The 22,813-nt window shown below is 52.4% G+C and overlaps 1 protein-coding gene and 1 long non-coding RNA gene across 2 annotated transcripts; one reads left to right on the plus strand and one right to left on the minus strand.

Annotated features, from left to right (window-relative positions):
- Positions 1-338: 338 nt before the first annotated feature.
- Positions 339-7,399, minus strand: LOC135284537 (serine/threonine-protein kinase pim-1-like). The gene is made up of 8 exons (XM_064396091.1): positions 7,334-7,399; positions 3,538-3,562; positions 2,756-2,847; positions 2,592-2,642; positions 2,021-2,387; positions 1,227-1,403; positions 839-992; positions 339-602 (listed from the first exon to the last, which is right to left on the minus strand). The coding sequence occupies exons 1-7, from the start codon at positions 7,397-7,399 to the stop codon at positions 886-888; spliced, it is 885 nt and encodes a 294-aa protein (XP_064252161.1). The 3' UTR covers positions 339-602; positions 839-885.
- Positions 7,400-14,796: 7,397 nt separating this feature from the next.
- Positions 14,797-22,358, plus strand: LOC135284851 (uncharacterized). Its single transcript, XR_010349971.1, has 3 exons — positions 14,797-14,944; positions 15,057-15,234; positions 21,750-22,358. It is a non-coding gene; the product is annotated as an uncharacterized LOC135284851 (long non-coding RNA).
- Positions 22,359-22,813: the final 455 nt, after the last annotated feature.

A 22,813-nucleotide genomic window follows, 5' to 3' on the forward strand; every position in this document is an offset into this window, starting at 1 on the left:
GACACCATTTCTTCTTTGGCTGATTCCAGCCCGGTGCTGAGCTCCAGCAGAGCCCTGGCAGAGCCCAGAGCAGCCTCAGCATCCGCAGAGCCCAGCTGCAAGGAGAGAAAGCAGAAACTGCCCGTCAGCTGAGGGCTCCTGTCCCCTAGTCCCAGCTGCCCGCAGTGCCCAGGCCGTGCTGCCTGTGCCCAGAGCTGTGCCCAGAGCTGCCCATCAGTGCTGCCTTGGGAAGCAGGGCAGGAGGGCAGGACATGTGCCCAGCCTGCAGCCAGCCATGGCACATCCAGCCCTCAGCAGCTGCCCAGAGCCAAAAAGCAGCTGGGCAGTCGACTGAAGAATTTGTTGCATCCCTCCCAGCAAAGGGGGGAACCTTTGGTGCCCAGCCAGGCCATGCCATGCCCAGATCTGGGAGCATCCCCCTGGCTGTGGAACTCACCTGCAAATTGGGTGTGGAGTGTGTCTTTAGAGAAGCTGCCAGAATCCAAGTCCATCATCTTCAGCTGGCCAGGCCAAGGAAGAGATTGTCGTCCTTGAGGTTGTCCTTGCTGTCTCCAGCAGCAGCCCCACCTGGTACAGCTTCTCCAGGAGCTCCTTCTCCTTCCCTGGGACCAGACCAGGCTGTCAGGACTCTGCCCAGGGCCCCAGCCATCCATGAACCAGACAAGCAAAACCAGGGGGGATGGTGGCCACCAGTGCTTGCCACACCAGATCTCCAGCTCAGCTCCAGCCCAAGAGCTGCATGTTCCCTTCTGCTGACCCCTGCTCAGAGCTACAGGCAGGACAAAACCAGTCTGGTTTGCTTTGCCACTGAGTGCCAAGAGATGTGTGGAGCTCCTACCTGCCAGGCTCCTGGATCCAACTGTGCACATGGATCTCTCTCATCTTCTAGGGCCGAGGAACGCCCTGCACCCAAGGATGGCAGAAAAGCTCTTTTAATGATGGCCTGTCCAAGGGTTGCATGGACAAACACCTCTTAATGACATCTTGGCACTCTGGGGAGACAAACCAGAAATCACCAGTCACTTGGAGAAGTTTCCCCCCTGTTCCTGTGCCCAGGCCATACTGGGTGTGCCCAGAGCTGGGCCTAAACTTCCCCATGGATTCTCTGTTTAGAGGAGAGCAGGACATGTGCCACCTCCTCAGCAGCTGCCAGAGCAGGATGCCCATCAGCCCGCTGCTGTCTCCCAGCACTGGTATTCCCCCTGTGCCCAGAGATGAGGATCCACCTTGAGAGAGCCGTGGTGGGAACAAGATGCGCCCCCAGATGATCTCCTGGCCCCTCCTGAACGGGTGCTTCCCCACGACCAGCTGGTACAGCAGGAGGCCCAGGGACCAGATCGTCGCTGCCTCGCCATGGTAGCTTTGGTGCTGGGTCCACTCTGGAGGGCTGTAGGCCAGGGTTCCTGTGGAACACAGACAGAGCTCAGCAGGGGGATGCTGCTGCTCCCAGAGCCTGGCCCCAGCATCCCTGGGCATGTGGGGGCTGCTCTAGCAACACACGGGGTGACCGCTGCCCTCTCACCATCACCTGGGACTTGTGTACAAACTCAGGGCTGGAAAAGAAGCCACTGGTGCTGGAAGAGGGCAGCAGAAACCCTGGGAAGGCCCAACCATGACACAGAAAGGAAAAACCCACCCACTGGTGGAGAAAACCCACTCTCCTCTCTGCCTGCATGGGCCCCCAAAAAATGTTAATAAGCCAAGGCAAACAAGGGGAGTGGAGCAGTCCAAGCCTCTCCTCCCCTGCACACCAAACCATCCAGGGCATGGGTTCAGACTCCCCTCTCCACTACCCCCATGGGGGTTTTTGTCGGTCTGGCTGCACCAGCTCCAGCCCCAGCCCAGGGCACACTGGGTACTGAAGGCTGTCAGCAGGGCTGGGAGCTGGCCCCCCTCACACCCCAACCAAATCAACTTGGCTCCAGCATTAATCCCATCCCAGCTGCAGTAGGGGGAAGCCCCGGTGCTACACCCAGGCTGGGCCATGAGATGCCCAGGAGCATCCCCTGCGAGGGCTCACCTGCAAACTGGGTGTAGGCTGTGTCTTGGAGGAAAGCGCCACAGCCAAAGTCGATCAGTTTCAGCTGCCCGCTGGCCAGGTCAAGCACGATGTTCTCGGGCTTGATGTCCCTGTGCAGGACCCCGCAGCTGGTGCAGTGCCGCACGGCCTCCAGCACCTGGCGGAACAGCCCCCGCGCCTCCTCCTCCGGCAGGAACCTCCGCTCCGCCAGGAAATCCGACAGCTCCTGGCACCGTTCTGGACGCTCCAGCACCATCAAGAAGCTGTCGGGGAGCTCAAGCCACTCCAGGAGCTGAATGACACCAGCACACCCACAGGACACCTTGGCCAGCAGCACGATCTCCAGGGGCGCGCTGGTGCCGTCGGGCTGCGGGAGGAGCGCGATGCCGTCAGTGGAGCTGAGGCCATGCCAGGGCTCTGGGACCCCTCAGCCAGCCCGGGATGCTCTGCATGCCCTGCTCAGCCCACGCCCGCTCTCCCCACAGGGCTCCTGGTGGCTCCCACCCAGCCGGGCCCCGGCTCCTCGCCGCCCGGCACGGCCCGGCTTCTGCCGCTGGCCCCGCTCACTCACCAGCTCGCCCCAGTGCCGGATGCGATCCCGCGGCACGCGTTTGATGGCCACCTGCGAGCAAGGGAGAGCAGCGGGCTGAGCTCAACTTCCTTCCCACTGCGCTCCGACATTCTCGTCCTTGTCTCCCTCTTCCCTCTCCGCCCGCCGCCGGCCCCGCCGCTCACCGGGGCGCCGTCCGAGAGCCGCGTCGCTGACCAGACGCTGCCAAATCCTCCGCGCCCCAGCAGGGAACCCAGGCAGTAGCGCTCCTGAAGGGCCTCCTGCGCCTTCCCTGCGGGCGGGAAGCAGCTGTCAGCGCTTGGCCCGGGGCCAGCAACGGCCCCCGAGCGCCCCTCACCCGCCCCGGCCCGGCCAGCTCCCGGCGTTCGGTTTTGGGAACGCGACACGGGAGGCTCGGGGCCGGCGGCTGCGCTGCCGAGTGGCGGAGCCGCAGCGGAGGCGGCGGGAGAGGCAACGCCGCCTGTGTCCTCCGCGGGCCCCGGGAGGAGCCGGGGCCGGGGCCGGGCTCGGGCTCGGGCTCGGGCTCGGGCTCGGGGCCGGGACTGGACCCTGCGCCGGGGCCGGGGCCGGGCTCGGGCCAGGCGGAGCCAAAAGCCGGCGATGCCGCCCCAGCCCCAGGCATTGACGCCCGCCCAGCAGCGCCAGCGCCAGCATGGCCAGAGCCGGGCTGAGGCCAGGCGGCGGCGGGACGGCCGGGGGCGGGCACGGGGCAGCCCTGCCCGGGACCGGGGGCGGGCCGGGGGCATGGCCCAGCCCGGCACGGGGAGAGGGAGGAGGGGAGAGGAGAGGGACGGCGGGAAAGGGAGAGCGGGAGAGGTACGGGGCAGCGGGAGAGGGAGAGGAGAAGGGAATCTAAAGTTTCTTTTGTCACTGCTGCTGCTGCTGCTGCTGCTGCCGCCGCCGCTGCTGCTGCTGCTGCTGCTGCTGAGGTGCTGCTGCTGCTGCTGCTGCCGCTGCTGCCGCTGCTGCAACTGAAGCTCCGGGGCCGTTTGTCCCCGTGTCCGTTTGTCCGTTGCCCGCTCGCCCCCGCCCCGAGCCCCACGTTCCCCGAGGGCAGCCCCTGAGCCTGTCCAAACACGGGAACTTTGCCGAGTTCAGCCCAGACCCAGAGTCTGGACTCCTGCACAGTGGCTCAGGAATCCCCTCAGTCCCTGCTGTGCATTGTCCCTGCTGAGGGTCAAACACTCTCAGAGCGCATTCCCTGAATGCAGAATTTGTACCTGACCCAAGCACTGCACTTAACCTCTCCAGCATTGATTTCCAAGAAAAACAGGGAAAGCCAAAGTGTGTCTAGGTCATGGTATCTTAAAATGTCTAAAACTTGCCAACTCATGGATCTTAGAAGTGAGATCTGTTTGGAATTAATGGGATGGACAACTAGTGCAAGATGGAAAAGGGGAGCATAAAAACATATCGAGAAAAACGTCTTGAATTGTTTCAATTTTCATTTAATTTCTTAAAAGCTTTTTCAGTTTTTCCAGAATCTTCTCCTCAGTCCTGTTTGCTTTTTCCAAGAACCTTTCCCGGAGAACGAGGTGCAGCTTCTTTCACAAGGTGTGCCACCAACTGCAGCTTTCCACACTGTGGGTGCAGCACAACACTTGCAGCAAAGCAGGAGAAATATTTGAAGAATTTGACAGCTTGTTCTTTTCTTTTCCTTGTGGGCTGGGCAGTTGTGCCATTGGTAAGGTTTTCATTGTTACTGTTCTACCCTAAGAAAAGATGAGAGGCTACCAAGAACTCTTAGGGAATGCAAGCCTGACTGAATGCAGAGAAAGAAACTCTAGAGCCTGCAGCAGAAGTGGAGAGCTGTGTGATAATCATTCCAACACCCCCAAGGACATCTTGAAAATGATCTAGAAGATGAAAATGGGCTGACAGGGAGTTTGTTTCTGTCTTCAGTCCAGATTCTTCTACATCTGAAAACAATTCCACAGTCTCCATCTAAATCAAGAGTACAATCAGTTCATGAAAAGCACCAGAACAAACTGGACCTCTCAGGAGATGACGGAAAGAATCTGAAAAGGGAAAATGCAGGAGAAATGCATTTCTCAGCACTGCAGTACTTGCCCACCTGAAACCCTCCTCCATTTCCTCTGCATGCCTGGATCTGTTGGTGTCAGTTCTGTATTCGCTGGTGCCTCCAGCCCTGAATGCCCTCATCTACAGCCTGAGGAACCAGGAGCTCAAGGCTGCAGTGAGGAGACTGATGACTGGACATCTTAGGAAGCATTAAAGTGATTGCCAATTTCGGCAAATCACTTGTAATAAAAGTCATCTTTTCTAGCTCTTTTGGTTTGGTTCTTTGATTTCCCTGTCGTTTTCCTTTTTAAATATTCTTCCTAAAGCTAGACGATTGTTTCTGCCATCTCTGACTTTGTTTCTCTCCACCTTCCCTGTGGCCACAGACTGTGCCAATGAGGGGCTGCAGTCTCAAAGGTTTTAAAGGAACTAAGGGATATCCCAGCAAAGTTTTCTGCAGAGATCCCTCTATTCTTGCCTTCTCTGGAGCTGCAGCAGCAATGTCGGTGTGCAGAGCTGGGGCAGATCAGTGCTGGCACAGCAGCTGTGCCCAGCAGCAGCAGCACTTGGTGTTGCCAGTGCTGCTGCCGTGGCCCTGCCCCGCTGCCCTGGTGGCCCTGGTGTTGCTGCAGGGCCTGAGTGCTCTCGGGGCCGGGCACAGTCCTGGGGGTGGCAGTGCCGGGGCTGCAGCAGGGACAGGCCATGGGCACTGCTGGGGCAGCGCTGACGCCTCAGGCCAGGCCCTGGGGGCTGCAGGCTCCTTGCCCAGGCTCTCTCAAGAACACGGCCAGGCCAATGCTCAGCACAGAAAAGCCCCAGGGTGAGCAGCCCCAGGCTGGCCGTGGGCAGGCTGGGGGCAAACAGCATGGCTGGGGCTCTGCAAGGGCCCTGGGGAGACAGGAAGGAGCAGCAGAGCAGGGGCTGATCCATCCCCAGGGTGCTGCACAGCCCAGGGCAGCGTCCCAGAGCGTCCTCATGGAGCTGCCAACAACATCCCCCCTCTGCAGCCCTGGCCTCTCCCCCAGCTCACAGAGGTGCCGCATCCTTGCAGGCACAGCCACGGCAGCACTGGCTCAGGAGCCCCTGTTTGCATTGCACAGAGCAGGTGGGAGCACCCCCATGCTGCTGCTGTGGGGACATGAACCTGAGGGAGCACAAATGCCATCAGCCCCTGGGGCCAGCAAGGGCTGGGGACAGCAGGGAAACCACTCAGCTTTGTCCTGGCCTCTGCAGTCAGCCAGAAACTTTGTTCCCATTAGCTAGGAGTTTCCTGTCCCACTGCAGATGTTGTTGCTCAGAGCCAGGGCAGCCTGGCAGCCACCCCCAAACTGCCCTGAGCATTTCCTTGGCTTCACCTTTGCTTTTTTTCCCCTTTTTTTTGGTACAAATTTCTTCCTGTTGCCCACCCCTGTTCCCTCCCCTGCAAAAAACCCATCCCTGTTTGCCCTTTCCTCTCTGGCCCCACTCCCCATTGCAGTTCCTGACTTGGCACCATGGGAACGTCCCTTGGGGAGCAGGATCATCCTCCAAGTGCTGCAGCAATTGTCTGCAGGCTCCTGCAGTGCCTGGTGCTGCTCCCTTGCCAGAGGCACCACAGGCCAGGGGGGCACATCTGGGCTGCTGTGTCTGCCTGTGGGGCTCCCTGTTCTGGGCAATGAGGAGGAGCTGCAGAGGCTCTGCAGGACTGACAGGATGGGCTTTGGGCCTGGGAGGAGAAGCTGAGGCACCTGGGCTGCTGGAGCTTCTGAAGAGGAGGCCCAGGGCTCATCGTGCAACTGCTGCAAGGGTGGTTTCAGAGAATCACAGAATCAGCAAGGTTGGAAAAGACCTTGGAGATCATCAAATCCAACCTGTGCCCTGACACCACCTTGTCTCCCCCAGGCTTCCTCTTTTCCGGGATAAACAACTCCAGCTCCCTCAGCCTCTCTTCACAGGATTTTTGCTCCAGACCCTTCACCAGCCTTGTTGCCCTTCTCTGGACACACTCCAGCCCCTCCAATTCTTGCTAAATTTGGGGTCCCAGAACTGGACACAGCACCCGAGGTGCTGCCCAACCAGCGCCCAGCACAGGGGAAGAATTGCTCTCCTGGTCCTGCTGGTGACACCATTCCTGGTCCTTCGGAGTGCCAGGGGTTGGATGAGGGAAATGGTTGGGAGGGGGCAGGAGACACAGTCTGATTGACTCTCAGCCATGAAGGGTCTTGATTTTCATAGCTATTCAGTCTGCATTAGAAGGTGCTGGGGGTCAATATCAACTGGACACTGCTGATATCGATCTATAAACAGGAAAAAAAATTATACAGAACAAACTGTTCTCTCTGCATTGTTTTCAAGACAGTATATACACTTTGAATACACTTCAGATATCTGTCTAATTAATTACAGAAAACTTGAAAACTTCTGTTATTCCAAATGGCTTTTCTTCTTTGGGCATGTTGAACAAATGTTTATGAGCTTTTCTCACTGAATTCCTGAACTGAAGAGCTCAAGAAAGAAGAGGCCTTGGGTGTAGGAAAATTCATCATCAACCTCCAAGTGGCTGAGGATCCATCCCCATCAGAGCAGCAATGAACAGCAATGGGCACAGCTTTGTGGCTGCCCCAGCTTTGGGATAGGCCCTGGGCCTGGAGCAGGAGCAGCTCTTGAGGGCCCCAAGGCCGGGGCTTTTGTGCTGCCCTGGGCACATGGGATGGCAGCAGGGGCTGCAGAGCTCTCAGCACCTGAGCCAGAGGGGAGCAGGGCAGGCAGGGAGCCTCCTTTGGCCTTGTGCCAGCACCTTCCGCCATGGCTGGGGCAGAGTCCTGTGTGAGCTGCAGCTGCTGCTGTGCCCTTGGCAGGGGCTGAGGCCGTGGGGCCAGTGGCCAGAGCAGCCTGGCCTGAGCAGAGCTGTGGGGCCAGAGCCGGCTGGGCTGGGCTGGGGAGAGGCCCTTGTTGCTGCCCAGAGCTCAGGGCAGCTGGCAGAGCTTGCAGGGAGCTGGGCTGGGCTCAGAGAGCCTGCCCCAGAAACCATCAGTGTCCATCTCAGCCTGGCTGAGCGTGCAGGGGCAGGACTCAGGCCAGGCCTTGTGGGGCAGGGCCAGCGCCTGTGCAAGGCATTGCAAACAGGCAAGTGTCCCAGAGAGGAGGCTGCTCTGTGCCCTTGGGGGCACGGACAGAGCAGGGAGGGAGCCCAGGACATTTGTCACCACCAGCCTCTGTGCCCAGGCCTTGGCAGCCCTGGCTGCTGAGCCCAGCTTTGCCCTGGGCTGAGTTTGGCTGTGGCCCAGCTCCATCCTCCTGCGGGGCTCAGGGCCTGTTCCCGGCCATGGCCAGCCCTGGCTGGCCTCTCTGCTGGCCCAGAGGCCGGCAGAGCCCGGTGCAGGGCTGTCTGTGCAGGCCCACAGGTGCCAGGGGCTCTGCAGGAGCTGGCAGAGGCTGCCCAGCAGGGAGGCCATGGGGCACAGAGCCCCAAGGCTGCTGTGGGCCCCACGGCACAGGGGCCGTTCCCAGCCTCAATGCTCCTGGCCTGGGCTGGGCCTTCACAGGGGCTGGGCCACCATGGCTGGGCCAGCACAGGGCCACCAAGGGGCCACGCAGCCGCTGCCGGGGCTGACAGATAGGCCAGGCACACACAAGCAATTGCTGAGCATGGCCTGCGCTGGCCAGGGCTGACTGTGCCACAGGCAGAGCTCAGCTGCCCTTGGGGGCTGCAGGAACAGTCAGGAGCCCAAAGAGCCTCCATGGCTGTGCTGGAGACCAAGGCTGGAGCAGGGAAATGCAGGGCTGCTGCAGGATGGGGAGAGCATGGAATTCCAGCACACACCTCAGCTCTCTGATGACCCCGGCACCATGCTGGGCCCTGTTACAGACTGGAGCAGAGCAGATGTTAATGGGACAGGAGCCCTGCAGGGCTCTCAGGGACCTGCAGCTTGCAAGGTGCTCTGCTCTCCCTCAGGTGCTCTCAGAGAGATCCAATCCCAGCTGAGCACCTCAGGGTACAAGTGGCACTGCCTGTTTATGGGCACACAGCTGATGTCTGCCTGGAAAGGGGCACAGGTTTTAACACTTGTTACTTTCATAATAAACAAGTGAATCTTTATTATCTGGGTCACTTGAGTGCTTTGAAGAAATGGCAAAGTATTCCCACCATGAGCAGGAATTTCCTGGATCTACTGGATTCTTCAACTGATGGCAGGAGAAGAAATTCTGATCTTCCCTTCTACATGAGCCACCAATATTCACTCTAATATTTCATGACCCTGTCCTTCAGGTGTTTGCAGCTCTCCTGTTAAAATGGCCGTGTCTAAGGACATCTCTTCATTAGGGCAGCTGGATCTATGCCCTTCCCCTTGCTCCCACATTTCCTCCTGCAGCTGTTCTCAGGTCATTCCAATGTGCATCCCAGGCTTCATGCTTCGAGCTTCAGGGACTTGCCCAATTTCTCTGAAGTTTAAATACCTCTCTAGTCAGCATCTTAGTTGTAGTTTTATCTTTTCTATCACCTCTTCTTAAGTCTCTGTCTAAAATCCTTCCTGTATGGCAATCCCTTGTGGATGGTGGACATGTCAGATGTTGCTGGGATATCACAAGGTAGTTAGGGAAGGGGTTTGATATTTCTTAAATTTTATCATGTTCACATTTTTTATATTGGCCATGAAGAGAAACCCTTCTGTGCCTCTGAGTCTCACCAGTTCCTGGTCCCTCAAAGGACACAAACCTGCTGAGTTGTGGTTCCCACTCCAGTGGCTGCACTTGGATCTCCCTCCATAGCCAGAGCAGAGCTCCCTTGTCCCAGAAAGTGCCTGGCAAAGGAGGGATGAAGGAAACAGGACAGGCTGTGGGGATCAGGGCCAGGGCAGAGCCAGGGAGAAGAATGACTTTTGCATTTGATGGAGCTGTGCCTTCTCTTGGCTTTGTTGGCTGACAGTAAATGAACATCCCTCTGTGTCTCAGGCAGATCCTTCTCCAAGGAAAGCAGGTGGGAGTTGGAGCCAAGCAGCTGAAAGCTGCAGGTGCAGCCTGGGCTGGAGGGAGCTCAGATTTGCACAAGGCTGCTCTGAGTGCCAGGGCTTGAATGGGGGAAATGGTGGGGTGAGGGTAGGGACAGAGTCTGATTGTCAGCCATGGAGGGTCTTGATATTCATATCTATTCAAACTACATGAGGAGGTACTTGGATTCAGTGCCAATTGGAGATTGCACATATCAATTTATCATCAGGAAAAAACAAATTAGGACCTAAAACATGTTTTCTCACTCTCTTTGTAAATATTCATTCAATTATACATTCACTTTGAATACACTTATGAAATGTGTTGAATTCACCACACAAGATTTGAAAGCTAAAATCAAATTATTCCCAAAGGCTTGGCTTATTAACGTGTTCTGAATGTTAATGAGCCCTGGGACACTGAATTCCTGCACTGAAGAGCTACAGGCTGAACAAGCCTCTGGAGCAGTGAAATCCAGCAGCAGCCTCCAAGTTGCTGAGGATGTCAGCAGCCCCCACTGAGGCCATCCCTGCCCAGAGACCATGGGGGAATGGGCAGACAAGGAGAGCGTCCCTGGGGCTGGGCCAGCAGAACTCAGAAGCACCAGCGGCTCCAGCTGGGCAATGGAGTGTGGAATGTGGATGGGAAAGCCCTGCCTGGGCTGTGCCAAGCAGGACACACAAGCCCTGACTCCCATCCCCCAAACAACTATCTCAAGGAGACATTTAAAAGGAATTACAATTGTTTGTGTCCTCTGAGTTGGAGGCACTGGAGAAATACCAGTACAAGAGATTTTGAGGAGCTCAAAGCAGCTTTTATTGGCAACTCTAGAAAATCAGAGAAACTATGGCAAAAGGTTTAATATGACATTCAATCAACAAAAAAACATTTCTGAAGCATTAACTTGGCCATTCCACTTGACAAACTCTAAGCCTGACAAACTTTAAGTTCATCAAAATTCGCCACAGGAGAGAAATAGAAGTAGACATAGAAAGAGAGAAAAATAAGATTTAAGAAGCACACACAGAGATACCAACTCCTGGATTCCAGCAGCGTTCAGACAGAAATTCCAAGAGGCTGCAGGGTCAAGATGTGTGCTTGCCTTGTGGTCAGCCTTCAATACCCCTTGGTCTTGCTGGGCCCTTCCCCCAGGTGGGACTTGGACTCATTTGGTCACTCAGGAGCTGGGCTGGGGCTCCAGAGGTGGCTGTGGAGCATTGCCTGTGCTGTGCCAGGGACTGGCAGCCACAGCTGGGCTGGGATAGAGGCTCTGGGGGGATTGGGGTTCCAGGGCAGGGCAGCACTGGGGTTTCAGGGCAGGACAAGGTGGACCTGCTTCTTCCTCCCCCACACACAAGATGTTTCCAGCCAACAATCTCCTCCAGCCTGTCACAACAGGGAATGTTTGAGGTGAAACTTCAATTTTGGCAATGATCACCTGGCCAAGAGGGACAGTTCTTTTCCACAGGATTGAAAACTACATTTTCCATAGGATTTGTTACTCATTTCTGGTTTGATTGCCTGGGTTTGGTTTGGTATGGTATGGTTTTGTTGTTGGATTGTTTTCTCGGTGTGCCTGAAGTGTCCAGTCAGGAGCAGAGTGACTCTTGCCGAGGAATTTTTGTGGTGCTATCACTTAATATTAAATACGTTTTTTTGCTGATATCTTTCCTGGGATTTTTTCAGTGCTCTCAAGCCCTCGTTTGTAACAGGGTGAAGGAGCCCTGGCCCAGGCTCTGGCCCTGGGGGACACAGGGACGCTGCCGGGGGTCCCTGTCCCCCTGTCCCACCCCCCAGGGCCTCGGCCCCCCGTCCCCGTGTCAGGCTCTGGGGTCGATCTCGTGGAACATCCTCTGGGGGAGGCCGTGGCGCTGGGGCTGGGGAGACAGGGATCTATTGAGAGTCTCTTGTATCATGTGGTGGAAACCCAGAAAAATAATGATCAGGAGAAGCCTGGTTTATTTGGAACATTCCTGCATAGCAGACAAGATATAGCCTTGTGCAAATGACTCCATGCAGCATTCACATATTTATTTCCTTCTTTTCCTCTTCCAGGGGAAGCAGAGTTGCTTTATTTACTCCAAGCAATATTTTCTCCCTCCTCCCTGGCAAAGAACAAGCTCCCATCCTGACAAGTGCTCACAGGTTTACTTAAGGCTCATCACACCCATGCTCAAGAGAGTGGAGCAGGGTAATTTATCACTTGTTCCAATGATTAACTTGCCCAACTGCCAGGTTCAAGAGCCCCAGAGTGCCTCAGGTTGTACGGGATCACAGAAGGAAAAGCTCCATGGAATTAAGCTGCTGCCACACTGGCCCTCTTTGCCTGTCAAACCCATTCAGCTGCTCTTGCTCTGCACTGTGAAAATCCCCCATAAAATACAAGTGAAAATCCCTCCTCACCTGTGAGAAAACACAGTTGGGTTCTGATCAGGGCATTTCAAATTAGGTGGGGTAGTTGTGACCTCCCCTTGCAAAGGCAGCATTTCAGGAAAACCAAAAGTTTCTTTTCAGGGACTCACCAGACTCAGGACACCTTCCGCTAATAAGGTTGCTCCAAGCCCCATCCAACCTGGCCCTGAACACTTCCAAGGGTGACACAACCACGGCTTCTCTGGAACCTGTTTTGCTCCTCCCAGCTCTAAAATCGCACCCAACTTAGCAGCCTCAGAGATAGATTTCTATTCAATAGCTGCATTTTTCTGGGAAAGAAATATGGCAAACCTTGTTTGCATCTGACTTGGCAAAATCAACACAAGCTCTGAAGAAAGGGCTGCGGCCCACTTTTCTTCCTTTTCCCCATTTGGTGGAACATTTTCATTCTGTTGTTGTTTGGAGCAGGATTTTAATCGATCTGGCTGAGGCTGCTGAAAATAGTACAGCAAGTTACTTGTGTGAGGGGTGGAAAACTGAGCTCTTGCACATCCAGTGTTTCTGTTGTTGGAAGTCTTCAATCCCACCTCTCGCTGGGATGAAACAGGTGCTACTCATCCAATTTCTAAAGTATCACGCATCGAGCTGACACTATTTGAAGACTTAAAAATAAGCGCACATTTAAACAAACCTCTGATCCCTTCCATTTCCTCTGTTCCACAGTTGATGACAGAAGACAGGAGAGAAAGATTGTTTGGGAACAATGTTGTCAGGACTCTAAAAAGAATATCAAACCTGCTCTGCCACACTCTCAGCTGTTACAGCCCCAAAAAGCACCAGTTGTCTTTGCTCACAGAGTCACAGTTGTGATGGGATTTCTACCACACCACAGGACAGCCAATTTTTTTTTTTTTTTTTTTTTTTTCCTGGGAATAACTACAGCACTTCTGGGTAGCAAGGCAGACATGTGCCTCTTCTAATGGCCCTTGAAAGTGGATGTGTGAAATGAGACAGACAAAGCCAAAGGCCAGCTGAACCTGGGATCTCTGAATGGGTCTTGACATTCTTTCCAGGAAGATGAGTGGCAATCACTGTTCTGCCAGGCAAACGGCATCTGCTGGCAATGTGGTCTAGAAAATATGCTTTCCGCTCCTCTCAGAGCCAAAATTCCTACCCATTTCTTCGAAGTCCTTCTTAGACAAGGACCATGTTCAGCTGAGTGACAGTGAAGCAAAATGGCAAGCCAGGAATACATTGCCCTGCACACAACATCCTCCATTCCCATGGATGGTTTCTCACTGGCACACAGGAGGAAGGAAGGGAGGAACCCAATACTTCGTTGTACATCAAGTCAGACGTGTTGAGGGATGAACAGATCTCACAGGGATATGGAAACCTCTCCTGAAAACCAGTTCAGAGAAAGCCTGAGCTGTTTTGTGCTGCTAGGCATGAAAATGCTCAGGATCTTCCACAGGTGCTCAGCAGGCAGCAGGATTGTGGCTGGATGTCACTCTGGAAATGCCAGTGGCTCAGCTGAGAGCTCTGGCAGTGACTGACACTGCACTGAGAGGGGCCACAGTCCTGCAAGGGTCTTTCATCAGGAGCAAAGAGCAGCCTGGAGGGTGGGCAATGCTGGATCTGTACCACTGCGTGCTCATCCTTCACCTGAATGTGGAGCTGCCCCCAAAGTTGCCGTGCATCACTTTTTCTTTTTCTGCTGTTGGGTATATTTTGGAGCAGCTGTTCTATGTGGCTTTTGATGGTGATCCTGTGGGAAGCAGCCATTTGCCTGCTGTGCTATTCTCACCACTAATACTAACTCCTCAATCCCTTTGGTTTTATTTGGGGTTTTTTATCTAGTTGTTGGATTGGTTTGCGTGGGTTTGTTTGTGTGTTTGTTTGTTTGGGTTTTTGTCTGAATTGGCTTGAGTTTTTGTTTGCTTTTTTAGAAATGACTGGGGAAGTTGGCATAGCCAAACTCAAGAAAATATAAACCAGGATCAGCTTTTCAGAAATTCCTTTTGGCTGGGTTTAGCTGCATCCCCCAGGCTCAGGATCACTAGTATATTTTCAGGTTTTGCTCTGCATCATCAGCCTGCCCAGACTCCGCTTGGTGTTTCACAAATGGAGAAGACAATGGACATTGTGCCAAGCTTCCTTTCAAACAGAAAAACCTGGGGCAGCATGACAGAAAAGAAGAAAAATAAATCACCAGTTAGAACAGAACCAGTGTCCCACCATCTTCCCATCCACTGTTATTAATTTTGTACATTTAGAGACAAAACTGGGTCTAAAGCTTGCATCTCTCAGTTCCTGATGCTATTTGCTACCCTTCAGCCTTGACTGGCCCTGATGTGACTGAGTGCTGGGCAAGTGGGGCTGGGGATGCTCAGCCTGGAGACAGGAGACTCTGGGAGGCCTCCCTGTGGCTGTGCAGGACTGGAAGGCTCCCACAGGAAAGAAGGGGACAGAGTGTTCAGCAGGGCCTGTGCTGACAGGACAAGGGGGATGGCTTTCAGCTGCAGCAGGTTGATTGAAGCTGCATCTAAGGAAGCTGCTCTTTTCCACTGGGGGTGGTGGGGCACTGGCCCAGGCTGTGCACAGAGGCTGTGCATGCCCCATCCTTGGCAACAGGGCTCTGAGCAGCCTGCTCTGGGGGAAGATTGCTCAGCTTGGAACAAGATGTTTCTTCAGGCTCCCTTCCAAGCCCAACCATTCAGGGACTCCATCATTCCATGGTCTCCACTGTCCACTTCAGATGGAGCCTGGGAACTGTGATGTCACAGCCCACGCTCCAGCTGGAACGTCCAGCGCCCAGCAAAGGGCACAACACAACCATTGGCCGCTGTGTTGACACGCTCTGCACCTTGCTCCTGCCCTCGCCTTTCACTCTTCTTATCCCCCCGATACCCCGATCATTCCTGACAGCTCCTGAGTGCCTGGATTTCATCATCCAGCCCTGCAGGATGCTCCCATTTGTCCTGAGGAAGGTATGGTGCCATTCCATGGAGGTGGACACCCTCCACCTGCCCAGGTGGGCTGGAGCTCTGGGGGGATGGAGTGGGACAGGGAGCCCACTCTGAGGTTTTGCTACCTCTGCAGGCTGTCCCAGACGGAGAGGAGGAGATGGAGGTGGATACAAAGATTGATATGGATGAGGAGATGGAAATTGATGGAGAAGACTCTGGAGAGGAAGAGATGGACGTGGATGTGGATGAGGAAGAGGAGATGGATGTTGATATGGAAGAGTCCATTGAGGACATGGACATTGATTGAAAAGGTGAGGAAGAGGCCGTGATCTTGGGCTGAAGAGCAATGCCAGCAGCAGGACAGGCAGAGTGGGTCTCCTGCTGCCAGGCTGGGGCTGGGCTGGGTGCTCCCTGCTCAGGGACATTGTAGCCAGGGCACTGGATTCTGGTGGCCATCCACAGCCTGTCCTGTGCCTGCTTTGCTCCGCACAAGCTCCATCCCAGACCCAGCCAGGCTCAGTTCTGGTAGCAGAGTCCTGCTGCTGTGCCAGTGTCTGCCAGCCTGGGGGCACATGGAAGAACCCTCTGTGCCTGACTGGAGTGACCGTGGCACTTGCTTTTCTTCCAGGAACAGTGGACATCACAGACAGGGACACCTACAATCCATAAAAGGCTTTTTTCCATTTTCTCAAGCCACGCGTTGGGCGCCACTAACTGTATTTGTCCTGGTTTAGGGCAAGTTTGGGAGATAACCCCCAAAGGGGCTTCTCTACAAAAGCAGATTCAATTGCCCCTCCCCCCTCCAACCAGTTCGGGAGAAAATATCTCCTTGCAGAAAAATGGAAAGAAACCTGTTTATTAAACAATAGAAACCAAACAATATTAAACAATAAAACTTCTCACTGATCCTAGGAAAGCAAACTCAGAACAGTCCCCTCCCCGGGTTGCAGCTCGGCTCACTCAGTCTTTGATCAGTCTCTTTGGTGCTGGAAATGCTGCTGCCCAGGCCCGGCCAGGGGCCACAGGTGGAGCTGCCGGTGCTCTTCTGGGTGTTCAGTCCAGAGCAGGCTTGAACAGGTCCAAGAAAAAAGGAAAAAATCACAATCCGGAGAACTTCTTTGCCTCAGCTAGCTAAAACTAACTAAAAGCAAGAAAAAGGGAAAAAAGGAGCTCTGTCCGTCTGTCTGTCCATCCGCAGACAACACAGTCCAGGAGCAGGAATGTGGAGGAGTGAGAGCAGTCTGAAAACAAACTGTGTGCTTCTTCCCTCCCCTCTCCACTGTCTGGAAGAGAGTCTTAAAGGTGTAAAAATTATTCTTCAGTATAAAGAGAACAAGACGATTGGGGATTAAAGCGTCATATAGTCAACCCAGGACATTCCACCCCTTATCCCCATATCGTCGGCTTACTACTAAAACTAATATATATTTTAAGTCTACAAACACATACATTATACATCTAATATACAGGTATAGACAGACAATGGTGGCAACATTCAGCAAACAGTGATATTTATACATGGTTCTCACCCAACAATCAGATCTCCCTGAGGTACACATCGTGTTCTTCCATCTTTTTGCATTATCCACCATGTGCAACCTGGTTCCTGAGCAAAAACAACCCCGCGAATGGGTTTGTCTGTACTCGAGGCAGGATTGATCCAAACTGTCTTCCCTAACAAACCCCTGACATGTACCACTGGGACTTTGTTTCCATCTACTCTGTGCAAAGGCTCTGATTGGGGAGGGCCCACTTGGTTGGTAGAGCCTCGGGTATTAACTAACCAGGTGGCCTTTGCCAGATGCTGCTCCCAATTTTTGAAAGATCCCTCACCTAAGGCTTTTAAGGTGCTTTTTAGCAGCCCATCGTACCTTTCCACTTTGCCCGAAGCTGGTGCATGGTAGGGGATACGGTACACCCACTCAATGCCATATTCTCTGGTCCAGGTGCTGATAAGGCTGTTCTTGAAATGAGTCCCGTTGTCTGACTCAATCCTCTCAGGGGTACCATGTCTCCACAGGACTTGATTTTCAAGACACAGGATGGTGTTACGGGCAGTAGCATGAGGCACAGGATAGGTCTCCAACCATCCCGTGGTGGCTTCTACCATTGTGAGCACGTAGCGCTTGCCTTGGCGTGTCTGGGGCAGTGTGTTGTAGTCAATCTGCCAGGCCTCGCCATACTTGTACTTGGACCACCGCCCACCATACCATAGGGGCTTCACCCTCTTGGCCTGTTTGATGGCAGCACACGTCTCACAGTCATGGATAACCTGAGAAATACTGTCCATGGTTAAATCCACCCCTCGGTCTCGTGCCCACTTATAGGTGGCATCTCTCTGCCCTGATGACCTGAGGCATCATGGGCCCCTCGAGCTAGGAATAACTCTCCCTTATGCTCCCAGTCTAGGTCTATCTTGGACACGCCTATCTTTGCAGCCTGGTCTATTTGCTCATTGTTTTTGTGCTCCTCATTGGCTCTACTCTTGGGGACATGGGCATCTGCATGGCGGACCTTCACAGGTAGCCTCCCTACACTGGTAGCGATGTCTTTCCACTCTTCAACAGCCCAAACTGGTTTTCCTCTACGCTGCCAATTAGCCTCTTTCCACCTCTCCAGCCATCCCCACAGAGCGTTGGCTGCCATCCATGAATCAGTGTAGAGGTAGAGCTTTGGCCACCTCTCTCTTTCAACAATGTCCAAGGCCAGTTGAACAGCTTTGAGTTCAGCAAGTTGACTTGATCCACCTTCTCCTTCAGTGGCCTCTGCAACCTGCCGTGTGGGGCTCCATACAGCTGCTTTCCACTTCCGATTCATTCCTACCATGCGACAGGAACCATCTGTAAAAAGAGCATATTGTGTTTCTTCCGCTGGCAGTTGGTTATATGGAGGAGCTTCTTCAGCACGTGTCACTTCTTGTTCCTCTTCATCAGTGAGACTGAAGTTTTCACCTTCTGCCCAGTTTGTAATTATTTCCAGAATCCCAGGGCAATTCAGCTTTCCAATACGGGCGCGCTGTGTTATGAGAGCAATCTACTTATTCCATGTAGCACTGGTGGCATGGTGGGTAGAGGGAACCTTTGCTTTGAACATTCACCCCAGTACTGGTAGTCGGGGTGCCAGGAGGAGTTGTGCTTCGGTGCCTATTACCTCTGAGGCAGCTTGGACTCCTTCATAGGCTGCTAAAATTTCCTTCTCTGTTGGAATATGGTTGGCTTCAGACCCTCTTTAGCTTCGACTCCAAAATCTTAGTGGTTAGCCTCGAGTCTCCCCAGGCACCTTCTGCCACAGGCTCCAGGACAAACCATGGTTCCCGGCTGCAGAGTAGAGCACATTCTTCACATCTGGTCCTGTCCTGACTGGGCCAAGGGTTACCGCGTGAGCGATCTCCTGCTTAATCTGGACGAAGGCTTGTTGCTGCTCAGGGCTCCAGCGGAAAATGTTCTTCTTACGGGTGACTAGATAGAGAGGGCTCACGAACTGACTGTACTCAGGAATGTGCATTCTCCAAAAACCTATGGCACCTAGGAAAGCTTGTGTTTTCTTCTTGTTGGATGGTGGAGACATTGCTGTGATCTTGTTGATGACATCAGTGGGAATCTGACGTCGTCCGTCTTGCCACTTCACTCCCAGAAACTGGATCTCTTGAGCAGGTCCCTTGACTTTGCTCTTCTTGATGGCAAAGCCAGCTTTCAGGAGAATCTGGATGATTTTCTCTCCTTTCTCAAACACTTCTGCTGCCGTCTTCCCCCATACAATGATGTCATCAATATAGTGCAGATGTTTTGGAGCTTCTCCAGGTGAAGGCAAACTGTGGCCTGCATTCTGCTGCCAGCGGAGTGGAGAAAAATGCGTTGGCAATATCAATAGTTGTTGGGAGCTTTGTAACAAGCTAGCTCCGAGCTAAAGGTCACTGTGAGATTAATTTGACTGAGATAGAGAATGAGGGGAGTTGCCATTCCAATTAAACTGTGTCCTTGGCCCACGGATGAAGAAATGCACAGAAATAGGTGGTAAAGCAAAACAGCTTGGGAAAAGTAGTGATAGTTACACCAAAACAGCACGTTGATAGCTGATAACTAATTAGCCAATGGTGAGCTGGGATTTTGCACTATGCATGAGCTAATTAAAGGGTGTATAATAATTGGTGATTCGGGAATAAAGACGAGACTTGTAGATCATCATCTGGTGAACGAGTCTTCCTTCTCCATCAAATGGCTGACCCCGACGTGAACCCGTAAGACGACTACGGACGGACACGGCTGCCACGGATCGGGAAGTAGGAGCGGGTCCCTCTGAAGCAAGGGGGGGACGGCAAACGATCCACTGTGAGTTCGCGGCCCTGGGAGCTATATAGATAGTCCCAACCTACGTGCTTCCGGAGTCTGAAAGCCTTGCAACAGCGCTGATTAGAAATGGAAAGGCAAGCAGCATATGATTTATTTACTTGCTTTTTAAAAAAGCAGCAGATTAAGGACATAGACTTGCAGAAAGAGCTCCCACAGTTGTTAGCTTACGAGTATGCACAAGGAGTTTCTCAAAATCCTTATATAGTACATGAATTAACAGAGTGGCGTAAGTTCGGGACCAGGAAAGCGACAGGGGCCGCGGGAGAGCCCGGGGCGGACGCGGCGGCGAGAACGCGTATGGTGGCGGCGGCATGCTCGGTGCTGGCGGCGGTCCCAGCGGTGCAGCGGCGGAGCGGACCGAGCGCTGCGGAGGCGGCATGCTCGGTGCTGGCGGCGGTTACGCGCACCATGGGTCCAGTGACACGCACGGTGACAAAAAGTCGCACGGCAGCTGTCCGTAGGGAAAGAGCACAGATCGCGAGGGAAGTGCCAGCCGGGGCTGGGCCAGCCAAGGCGAGACGCGGGGGCCGAATACGTGGCAGCGTCAAGCGCAGTGCCGGTGGTAGCGGCGGCGGACGCGCACCAGTAACGCGAAACCCGAAAGCTGGACCTGGGAGGGCTTTTTCACTTTTTGCAACCGCACAAAAGCACCAGCGGTGTGGGACATGCTCCCGCAGGCTGCGGCTGTTGGCGCAGAGCCAGGGGGAACCAGCCCGAGCGGAAATCCAGGCAGAGCGGAGCCCAAAGGAGATCACGGCTGCGCGGGTCCGGGCGAGGGCGTTCCTTTCCGCACCCCCGAGGTGGCGCAGGCTGAAGCTGTGCCCAAGCAGGCGGGGACGGGCGTGGGCAGACATTCCTCAGGGCACCGCCCTGTCACAGCTGCCTGGCAACCAGCCCATCGCAACAATTCAAACAAGTGTCTGAGAAAAAACAGGTCAGGAATTTCCTTCAAGATCAGGATAGAAAACTTCTGCAAATTCACACAGTGCTTCATCATGCAGCAGATGTTATACGGGGCATTTCACCCAACTGTTCCACAGGCTTTACAGTTAGTTTCCCAGGTTTTTTTGTAAATGTGTTTGCTTTTCTAAAAGTGATTGAGTATTTGGGTTTGATAGCTTTAAGTTTGATGACTTCATTGCCTTTCCCTTGCCTGAGGCGGGAGCAACCTTTTAGGGGGGCAGAGTCTAAGTAAACTTCCTAGTTTCTGTTTGGACTACATGTGAGAAGATTTAAACTGTAATATTTCTGTATACTATAGTCTTTATGGTCTTTGCTCTCTTCTATTCATTAAGAGATGGCATTAGATAAATGGATGTAAATGTGCTAATTGTTTTTGTACTGTCCTTATTTTAAGTGAAATTATTTGTGTTTAAAATTATCTGTCATCTTTCTCAGTTTTGTTTTTAAATATCTATGCAAACTGTCCAGCTTTACCAGCCTGTTATCCTTCAGTTAATGATTGTTGTCAATCAGTAAGAAATCTCAGTGTAACAAAATGCCAGAGGAACTGCTTTTATTGTAAAAAATTATTCCCAGGGAAACAAAATGTCATGTAAAGATGAAAATATTAGTAAAGATTCAATTACCCAAGGCGTCTTGGAAGACAGAGCATTTGGAAAAGGTCAATCAGACCCTGTTATGGGGTCATCAGTCGATTCCCCAATGATTCAAAGTTTTAAGAATTATTTATATTAAGTTTATAACCTTTGTTATTTTTAGTTTTTATAAGTAATGCTGATAGTGATTGTTGTTAATATTACATGAATGCTTAGAAAAGGGGTTGTCTTAACTTCCTTGAACACTTGCTGTTGATAAATTGATTACATTATGTGAATTCTCTGATTTTTGTGATAAGAATTATTATTAAGGTATTGTTGTAGTATTTACAGCCAGCTTTCATGTGTTTTTCTATTTTTTTGGTGTGATCACCTGCAAGACACGTGTCTCTTCAAGATTCTGTCTTTTATTTCCTAACTATTTAGATGTTTCTGAAAGTTTTTATCCAAATTGCCAGTTTTGTCGTTCTTTTAATTATTATTACAGAGTTCGGGCTCTGGCCAAGCTCTAGCTCTATTTGGATGGAGTGACTGACAATCAACCCAGATGTTTTCTGCATCAAATAGTATTCAAGTCCTTTTGACTTGGCGATTTGACCATCTATGATAGCTGAGCTATTTTCAGAAGGAGTTGGGGGAAACATGAATCCGGACATGATTTCTCCAATTCTCTGTCATTTTAAGGTTTATCAGCTGTCGCAGACTCTGGGATAAAAGTTCAGTGTTGTAGTGTTTAGTAATTTTCTGATCTTGTATATGTTGTTGTGTGTATTATCTAAATTGATTCCTAATTACTCTTATCTTAACATTTCTCTATGTAACATTGCAAAATGAAACCAGGACCCATTCTTCACCTCCAGGATTTTGAGAAGATTCTTCAGTCCTGCAGGGACGTGGGATTTGTTTGTGTTTTAACAGGTGCAAAGTCCAGATGGATTTCAATGAAGAATGTGTAACTCTATCAAGAGCAAGAGAAACGTTGACCATTCAACAAGCAAAGAAGACAGATATTGGACATGCTGTCTCAAGATGTACAAAGTGTAAATCATGCAGTATTGCAGAATAGAGCAGCAATGTATGCTATAGGGATATTAGGTGTAATAGTATTGCTAATGCTGTATTACCATGCTTGCTTAATTGCGTACAAAGAATAGTGAGTCAGATGATGGGAAGGGCTTGGAAAACAACACTTCTGGCCCAAAAAGAAAATGGGGGAAATGTTGGGAGCTTTGTAACAAGCTAGCTCCGAGCTAAAGGTCACTGTGAGATTAATTTGACCGAGATAGAGAATGAGGGGAGTTGCCATTCCAACTAAACTGTGTCCTTGGCCCACGGATGAAGAAATGCACAGACACAGGTGGTAAAGCCAAACAGCCTGGGAAAGTAGTAAGTAGTTATACCAAAACAGCACGTAGATAGTTGATAACTAATTAGCCAATGGTGAGCTGGGATTTGCACTATGCATGAGCTAATTAAAAGGTGTATAATAATTGGCGATTCGGGAATAAAGACGAGACTTGTCGATCATCATATGGTGAGCGAGTCTTCCTTCTCCATCAGTTCTGCCCTCTTCCTGATGATGCTGTGCACAGATGGAGCCCTGCCGTGCTTTCAGGATGCTATGCTTGAAAACTTCCAGCATTCCCAGCCCCTGTGCTCTCCATGGATACCTGCCATGGAATCCCTCTCAGCTGGGTTCAGAGCATCCTCAGATTGGCTCTTCTAAAATCAGGGGTGTTACAGGTTCTGGAGGATTCCCATGCAGAAAGACTTAATTGTACTTGTGATTGGAAATCCAGTTTTGTTTGATCAGCTGCTCTTGCAAAGAATATGTACCAACCCCTGGAATGGTGAAAAGCCACTGAGCAGGAGATGCAGCATGGTGCTTCATTGGGAGGGGCAGGCAGGCCACCCACATTCAGGGCATCCCCTCCATCAGAAGGACATGCATGTTGTCCCTCTCATCCCTCCACCCCACAACC

The sequence above is a fragment of the Passer domesticus genome, chromosome 21 (assembly GCF_036417665.1).
Source record: "Passer domesticus isolate bPasDom1 chromosome 21, bPasDom1.hap1, whole genome shotgun sequence".
Taxonomy (NCBI): domain Eukaryota; kingdom Metazoa; phylum Chordata; class Aves; order Passeriformes; family Passeridae; genus Passer; species Passer domesticus.